This window comes from Carlito syrichta, unplaced genomic scaffold (assembly GCF_000164805.1).
Source record: "Carlito syrichta isolate Samal-C Ts95f unplaced genomic scaffold, Tarsius_syrichta-2.0.1 Scaffold288412, whole genome shotgun sequence".
In the NCBI taxonomy this organism is placed as follows: domain Eukaryota; kingdom Metazoa; phylum Chordata; class Mammalia; order Primates; family Tarsiidae; genus Carlito; species Carlito syrichta.
In genome coordinates this window covers 73,935-82,738 of record NW_007232508.1, presented here as the reverse complement: position 1 = coordinate 82,738, position 8,804 = coordinate 73,935, and the positions used below count along the sequence as shown (strand labels likewise).

The 8,804-nt window shown below is 44.7% G+C and overlaps 1 protein-coding gene across 1 annotated transcript in view; it reads right to left on the bottom strand.

Annotated features, from left to right (window-relative positions):
* The window catches only part of ANKRD33B (ankyrin repeat domain 33B), a 55,225-nt gene extending 48,979 nt beyond the window's left edge, over window positions 1–6,246 (bottom strand). Inside the window, exons 1-2 of the mRNA XM_021710305.1 lie at window positions 6,139–6,246; window positions 4,788–4,874 (exon numbers count right to left, since the gene is read on the bottom strand). Coding sequence (XP_021565980.1) covers window positions 4,788–4,874; window positions 6,139–6,246 — 195 coding nt within the window. The remainder of the gene's footprint in view (window positions 1–4,787; window positions 4,875–6,138) is intronic.
* Window positions 6,247–8,804: the final 2,558 nt, after the last annotated feature.

Sequence of the window (8,804 nt, the reverse complement as noted above, 5' to 3'; positions counted from 1 at the left end):
GGGGGGGGGGGGACGGCTGTTGAGAGTTGTTGACTCAATAACATTGGGCTATAAATAATAAGATGAACTCACAGAGAGTCTAGCAGAAAAACAAACCGTTGGAAGTTCCCCATCCCGTGTGTTTCTCTGTCCCAAATAACCCTGCATATTCCTCAAAAACAGTCTCTGTTCTCCCTCACTTGTCCTCTATGTTAGCGTGCACAGGATACAGACTCACTCAAGAATGGACACGGACCGTGAAGGAGCTGGGGAGGGCAGACAACAAAATCCAGAATAAAAACAAAGAACCAGGACAACTTGGCTGCTTGCTCACTAGGGGTGTCCCTACCAGCTGTAAATGAAAGTTACAATTTCTCTGCCTTCTCACCAATACCCAGTAACTTTCCATTTTCACCAATCTGAAGTGTATTGACTGTTACTGTGTTTTTAACATGCATTCCTGGTTGCCAGTAGGATTGAACATCTTTCAAGAGGTCTACTGGCCACCTGGATTTTCTCTTTCTTGAGTGATTCACTTATAACCTTGCCCACTTTTGCTGGCTTGTTCACCTTTTTCTTATTGGTCAGTCTGAGTTCTGTATATACTCGAGGTTATCTACTTCTTCTTGCCTCTTGGTAACATGGCATATCCTCGCCCGTTTTGAATTCAGTTCTGCCGTGACCATCTGTTCAGTTTTAAGTAGTGATATGTTAGTGAAATGGTTGTGTCCAGGTGTTAGTTTCAAGAGACAGTATCTGATGAGCTATGTTCCCTTTTCTCTGCCTTGACTGTCCTTGAAGCTCAGACGTGGCACAGTTCTCAGTCTGGGCCTCTCAGGAGGAGGATGGAGAGAACAGAGGCCTGTCTGGGCCCTAGCCCCACCCCAGCCAACAGCCAAGAGCATGAAGGACCAAGAAGCAAACCTTTGTTATTTTTAGCCACTGAGACTTGGAGTTGTCTGTTATCACAGTAGACATAAATATTCAGGATAAGCTGTATCTATTTTATATATATAATAGAAATATATATGTGTGTATGTATATATCTGTATATGCCTATATATTTGTATATAATTACATGTCTATATATTTTATGCATATTACATATATGACAGTAGTGCACATTTATCAATGTGTCCAGGCATTAATGTTTGCCTATTATTTTTTTCCCTTGGGAGAACTATCCTTTATTGTAAGATTTTTGTCTTCATGACTTGATTGGGCATAAAATGTACTTAGCAATTATAAAAGGATAAAGACAGAAGTTTGTGACTTTTAAATTGCTTTCTTAGACAGTAAAAGAAAAATCCGGCAACTATGCAATGCCACCTATCCCCAAACCATTTTCCACAAGGTGAACCCAGCGTCCTGGGGACACCACAGCTCTATGCTGTGACATCAGCGCCTGAGAATGCCACCCACGTCACTTCTGAACCACGGCCACGCCAGGCCCCCGTGGTTTGAGTTGTTCCCAGTGCGGTGCCTTGCTTTTCCAGGCCTCCAAGCTTTCACACACACAGTGGCCTCCGCCCAGAGTGTCCTTCCTCCCGTGGCCTCATTCACCTGCACGTGTCTGAGCCTCGGGTGAGTCATGGTTCAGAATGGGTCCCTTCACTCCATTTTCTGACACTCTCATGGGGCTGCCCTGCAGTGGTCCTCACTGCACAATCAGCTCCGAGTGGAGAGGGATCACATCTTTTTAACTTTGTTCCCCACCACTCGGCAAGGGTTTGCTGCGTGAACGTACTGGTCTTTACCTGGAACAAATTCCGCTTGCTCTAAACTGGAGGCTGACATGTGGTGACGTGGGCTTTGAGCTTTTTATCTTTCCTCTACAGTCAAAAGAAGAAATGACTGGAGGTCCCAGGAAACCTCAGAAAAGACAGATGCCTTTCAGTGTGGTGAGAATCACTCTGGGCTGCCCGGATCTGAGGATGAGTAACACAGATCAGAAAGCAACCGCCACACTCAAAAGAAAATGAAAGTGGGCCCAAGCGCTCCACCCTGAAGAATTCACCTCAGGGATGTCCAAAGTATGTCAAGAGAGCTATATGCAAATCTGTAACTGGTGGGGTACAGTGGCTCATGCCTATAATCCCAGCATTTTGGGAGGTGGAGGCGAGAGGATTGCCTGAGCCTAGGGATTCGAGATCTCATCTCTACAATTGAAAAAAAAATTAGTCAGGTGTGGTGGTGCGCGCCTGTGGTTCCAGCCACTTGAAAGGTTGAGGCTGAAGGATCACCTAAGCCCAGCAGATCAAGGTTGCAGTAGCCGTGAGGGTGCCACTACACTCCAGCCTGGGGGACAGAGTGAGACTCTGACAAAAAAAAAAATCTGTCACTGACGGCCAGGTATGGTGGCTCACACCTATTTGCTGGAGACACTCAAGCAGCCTAAAGGAGAGATGTGGGGAAGGGATGAGGCCCCCAGCCACGCCTGTTAACAATCAGTGACCCTCAGTAACAATGACACATTTTTCTGACCATTATTCACTTCATCTTTTTGAAATTAAGCTAGGAATTCTTACAATGGACGAACAAAGCTCCACAGAGAACTTCAAGGAAACAGAATGTCTGGAAGAGCAAAATCTAGAAAACCAGATGAGAAAGACACCATCCTACTCGATGAGAGACCGTCTGCCAGCACCCACTTGCCCCTAAAGAGGAAGCTACTTTGGAAGGGGACCTGCCAGCCTCAGTCCAGCCTTCAGACAGAGCCACAGTCAACATGCCACTGTGACTCACAGGTAACCTCAGTCACAACCGCCAGCCAAGCTGCCCCCAAATCCCTGAGTCACAGACACTGTGAGCGAAAATAAGTGATAACTGCTCTTTAAGCCACTATGTTGGGGGTGACGTCATGAAGCATTAGGTAACACGAGCATCATCAAGTCATAAGGATAGACTAATGGCAAAATCCACTCGCTGTCTTCTAAAGCCTGTACATATTAACAATTTCACATTTATGTCTTGAGAATTGAGTCATCATATTAAGGTTGGATAAAAGTTTATACAGGAAAATATATGATTAAATAAATGTATTTGATTTATTTTATTATTTCACCTGGCTAATTTTTTTTTTTTTTTTATGGAGACAAGCTCTTGCTATGTTGCCTAGACTGGTCTTGAACTCTTGGGTTCAAGCAGTCCTCCCTCCTCGGCCTCCCAAAGTGCTGGGATTACAGATATTTGCCACTGTACACAGCAAATATTGTTTTAATAACCACTGAAATCTACCAGATGTTATGCTAAGTACAGGTAGATGTAATTAATGCAGCAAATCAGCCAAAAAAATTTCCCTTCTGGGCTCCAATCAGAATTCACTATATTTCCAGAAGTCATGAGGACAGTGCTACTTTTCTTTTTTTTCCCCAAAAGTTCTCCTTTTGAAATTACAAAAAAGTTTAATAAACCTTTTTAATGGTGTAATCATAGAATGTTATAAAACATTAGCAAAAATAAGGTATATAAAAAATTTTAGTCATGAGGAAAGGCTTAAATTATCAAACAAAATGAAAATAAATATAAAATTATAATCAATCTTATGAAATTACCAACAGTGCATTAAAAAAAACAAGAAATACAAAGATTTCAGTGGAAATTAATTCTGAATGGTGAGGTTATTTATAGGTGACTTTCTGTTCCTCTTGCTCTTTATACTTTTCTGTAGTGAAAGGGAAGTCCCCTTTTTCCCCTCAATGAACACTTATTTTTATTTCCTAATCATAAAATACAAAATGTTTAAGGAAGAAGAAATCCTGATACAGCTTCCTAGTCTTCCGCTTGTTTGCACAAGTGAGTTTGTAGACTGTGAGAAAGCTGTACGGAAAAGAGAAAGCTGTTTCCTATCCTTTTCTGGAAGGAGTTGGGAAGACACCAGTAAATTTGCAAGCAAGCATCAATCAATACATGAAAAATGAATCGGGCCTCTCAGGATCTGTAGGTTATGATGAGCTTTATGAATTTCTTACAAAAACTCTCTGTAAAATTTCAAGAAAGGGATTTAAGACTGTCCACTAATGTCAGACTCCAAGGCTTGAAACCCTCTCTGGATGTTCTGCCTACACTTCCAAGCGCATTTCACTCCCAATGCTCCCCCTACTCCCACCAGCTGCTCTGTGGCAGCTCTCAGGTCTGACAGCATACTCTTCTCATGAGAAAGAAAACTCTACAACTTTTCTCAAGGCAGTTTTCATATGCAGTAGGTCTATAACGCACAAACGCTGGTTTACATCACAAAAGGCGTGGCATCACCTAGTATAGCCCAACCCCGTGGACGCAAAATTCACAGCCTGGCTCATTCTTCCCCCAGACAACCTATTTATTGTTTTCCATAGGGCTCAGGTTGAAATTCAGTCACTCAAAGTGGGGTCCCTAAACCAGAAGCATCAGCATCACCTGGGAGCTCGTGAGAAATGCAGAATTTTGGCCGGGCATGGCGGCTCACACTTGTAATCCCAGCACTTTGGGGGGCTGAGGCAGGAGGTCGTGTGATCCCAGGAGTTCAGGACCAACCTACGCAACAGAGCAAGACTCTGTCTCTACACACACACAGCTGGGCATGGTGGCATGCACCTGTAATCCCAGCAAGAGGCTGAGGCAGGAGGATCGCTTGAGCCCAGGAGGTTGGGGCTGCAGTGAGCTATGATCGCACCACTATACTCCAGACTGGGTAACAGAGCGACATTCTGTGTGTGTGTGTGTGTGTGTGTGTGTGTGTGTGTGTGTGTGTGTGTGTGAACACACAAATAAATCTTTGCCTAGTCCTGGCCTAGGTGCCTACAGCACCCTCTCAAGCATCACCTCACTTGTCTTGTCTGCCCTGGCTCCTTTGTTCTCCCACTGAGTGCCATCCCCTGTTCCACAGGGGCAAACAGCAGCCCCTTGTCATAGGGCTGGTGGGGGGGGGGGAGTAGTCACAGGGACAAGGTCAGATCTCAAGATATTGTGGCTTGTGCTTTGTCTTACAGATTTAGGAATATATAAATGCAAGCACACACTTAAAATGTGTGTGACGAAACAGACAAACCACAGCAAACACACCCCACAGGCAGGAGGGTTACATCGCTTTCAGGATGCTCTCTTCATCAACCCAAGAGCATCTGTTCACCATCCAACAAGTACCTGGTTAGGTGTTACAAATATAAAGAAGAACATTGAAATGAGATAGTCCTAAACATTGAGCTTCCATATGATCCAGCAATTCCACGCCTGGGAACAAAGCCAGAGGAACATAAATTGCTCTACCAAAAAGACACGGGCACATGCATGTTCACTACAGCACTGTTCACAACAGCAAAAACACGGAACCAACCCAGATGCCCACAGAGAGTGGACTAATAAGGAAAATGGGTACATCTACATGATGGAATACTACACAGCCATAAAGGAAAACAAAATCATGTCCCCTGCAATAGCACGGATGCAGCTGGAGACCATCTTTCTAAGTGAACCAACGCAGAAACAAAAAACTGAACATCGCATGTTCTCAATCATAAGCAGGCCCGAAACATTGGGCACACAGGTACAAAGACAGGAATGAGTTTGGGGAGGAAGGGAGGGGCAGGGGGGCACACAACCACTCACTGGGTGCCATGTTCTCTATCTGCTAGTGGGGGGAGGAAGGGAAGGGGGATGGGGCCACACAATCACCCACTGGGTGCCATGTCCACTACCAGGGGGAAAGCGGACTCACTAGAAGCCCAAACCTCACCTGCAAGCAATTCACTCATGGAGCAAATCCTCACATAAACTTTCTTGTGGACATAGACTTATTTCTCTTGAAAGTGTGTCTGTGAATGGGACTGCGAGGTTGCAAGGTAGGCATGTGTTACGCTTTAATAGGAACGGCCAGTGTTCCAGTGCGGTTCTTTTGTTTCACCCTACCACCTGCTTTCCACAGAGCCTTCCACACTCTTGTCGACATTTGGTATTGTCAACCTTTTTAATTTTAGCCATTCTAAAATAAAAGTAAATACATAAGTGGGAAGAAACGAGAGAGCCTGGCCCCTCAGGAAATTCAGGCTGGGGAAGGAGACAGAGAAGTAAACAACGACAGTGCTGGGCTTGGCCCAGGGGACAGTGGGAGCGTAGGCAACTAGAAACTGGTCCAGCCTGGGAGGGGTTGGCACCGACCAAAGCCAAGCCTTGTTAGCCAACCATCAGCGGAGGTCCAGGGGTGCCAGGGTGGGTGGGAACCATGTTCCAAGTGACAGACACGCATGTGCAAAGAAGGCTTAGAGCAGACAGTGGGGCGTTCCGGGTCATGATGGGATAAGGAGTCTGAACCGCAGCCAAGCCAGCAGAGGACCACGGCAGGGTCTTCACAGGATGTGTCGTGATCAGACTTTCCTGCTAAAAACCTGGCTCTCAAGTGGGAAGAGGGGTGGGAGGGGAGAGCCTTGTCATTTTCTTCTATTTTCAAAATATTCTTTATAAATATAATGGCCCCCCCAACCTTGCTTTTTAAAATCTGATTTGGCAACTCATGTGTGATTTAAGATGTAACTGAAACTGACATCTGTCTGTCTGACTCATAGCTGTTGGGCAGGCAGATTCCACATGACATTCTGGGCTTACGCATGCATGCCTGTTCAGCAAGTGTTCATTAATGTCTTCGAGCTCGGTTATTTTTTCAAAATGTACAAAATTTAAATTAGAACCTTTTCCAAATGTGAAGGGGTTCGATATCATTAGTCATCAGGGAAATGCAAATCAAATCCACAATGAGATACCACCATACACCCACCAGAAAGGCTAAAATTAAAAAGTTGACAATACCAAATGTTGGCAAGAGTGTGGAAGGCTCTGTGGAAAGCAAGTGGTAGGGTAAAACAAAAGAACTGCACTGGAACACTGGCCGTTCCTATTAAAGCGTAACACATGCCTACCTTGCAACCTCGCAGTCCCATTCACAGACACACTTTCAAGAGAAATAAGTCTATGTCCACAAGAAGGTCTAGGGCAGCTTGATTCATAACATCCAAAAATTGCAAACAACTCAAAATACGCATCATCAAATGTCTTGAATAGGCAAACTCTGCGCCTTCAAACTTGGGAGCACCACTCAGCAACAAAAGAATAACAAAATCCTGATACACACTACACCACCAATGGATATCAAACACATTACATAGGACAAAATACACCAGACACCAAAAAGTGCTTGTTGTTTGATTCCATCTAAAGAAACCCAAGGACAGGCAAGACTAATGCTGGATATCGCGATAAAAACAGTGAAGGAAATTATCAGAAAGTGATGTGAGAGAATCGTCATACCTTGATCTGGGGGGCATTGACATGAGCATATTTATTTGCAAAAATTCATCAAGCCCAGCCTGAACTGTATGTAAATTATATCTCAATGAAGTAACGATAGCACATAAAGCAACTTACCAAGGAAGACATACAAACAGGTCATAAGCTCATGAAAAGATGCTCAATTATTAGTCATTAGAAAAATGCAAATCTGGCCAGGCTTGGTGGCTCAGCCTGTAACCCCAGCACTTTGGAAGGCCAAGGTGAGTGAATTGTCTGAGCCTGAGGGTTTGAGAACAGCCCTGGCAACTTGGCGAGACCTAATCTCTACAATAAATCAAAAATTAGTTGGGAGTGGTAGCATGCCTGTAGTTCTGGCTACTTGGAAGGTTGAGGTAGAAGGATCGCCTGAGCCCAGCAGGTTGAGGCTGTGGTGTCTGTGAGCGTGCCACTGCGCTCCAGCCTGGGTGACAGAGTGAGACTCCAACTCAAAAAAAAAAAAAAAGAAAGAAAAATGCAAATCTAAACTATAAGGAGATATCACATCACATCTGTTAGGATGCTATACAAGGGGGATCCCTCCCCAAAAAAGAACAGAATTTACTTACAAATATTATGTATTTATTCTTATATATTTAAACTTCAGACACCTTCAAAGTACTCTCCATTTGATGCAATACACCTACTGAGACATTTTTTCTGCTGCTCAAAACCGTTTTTGAACTCGTCGATTTTGATGCCTTTTAGTACTTTTGTCATTTTTTTTGTTTCATCTCTTCCACATCAGCAAAATATTTCCCTTTGAGGACTTTTTTCATCTGGGGTGGGGGGAGTCTCTCCGGGCAAGACTGGGTGAATACGGAGGGTGAAGCATAAAGGTCATGTCACTTTTGATCAAAAACTACTAAACAGGCCGGGCTCAGGGGCTCTGCCTGTAATCCCAGTGCTTTGGGAGGCCGAGGTGAGTGGATTGCCTGAGCCCGCAGGTTCAAGACCCGCCGCCCAGGCAACTTGATGAGACCTCATCTGTACAATAAATCAAAAATTAGCTGGGCATGGTAACGTGCGCCTGTAGTTCCAGCTACTTGGAAGGCTGAGGCGGGAGGATCGTCGGACCCCAGCAGGTTGAGGTTGCGGTGTCTGTGAGCATGCCACTGCACTCCAGTCTGGGCAACAGAGTGAGACTCCAACTCAGAAAAAAAAAATGCTAAACACTCAGCACAGTATGGGCAGCTTCATTCATAAATCATCCATTACGAAATGGGTAAATGCACTGAAAAAATCTCCACCAAAAAAAAAATTCACGGAAGCCCAACGCAGCCTGTCACAACAATGCTAGCTGTTATACTGATGCCAATGGAATTCTTAGAACACTTACCTAGCAGGCGAAGCCTGTACTGTAAGGGGCTTGTCCTCCAAAAAGATGTAATTCTAGGTTTTGGGGGGCTTTCCATGTAATTTAAAACACACGTGGAGTTGGATGCAGTAATGCACACCTGCATCCCAGTTGCTCAGGAGGCTGAAATGAGAGGATTGCTGAGCCCAGAGGGTCAAGGCTGCAGTGAGCT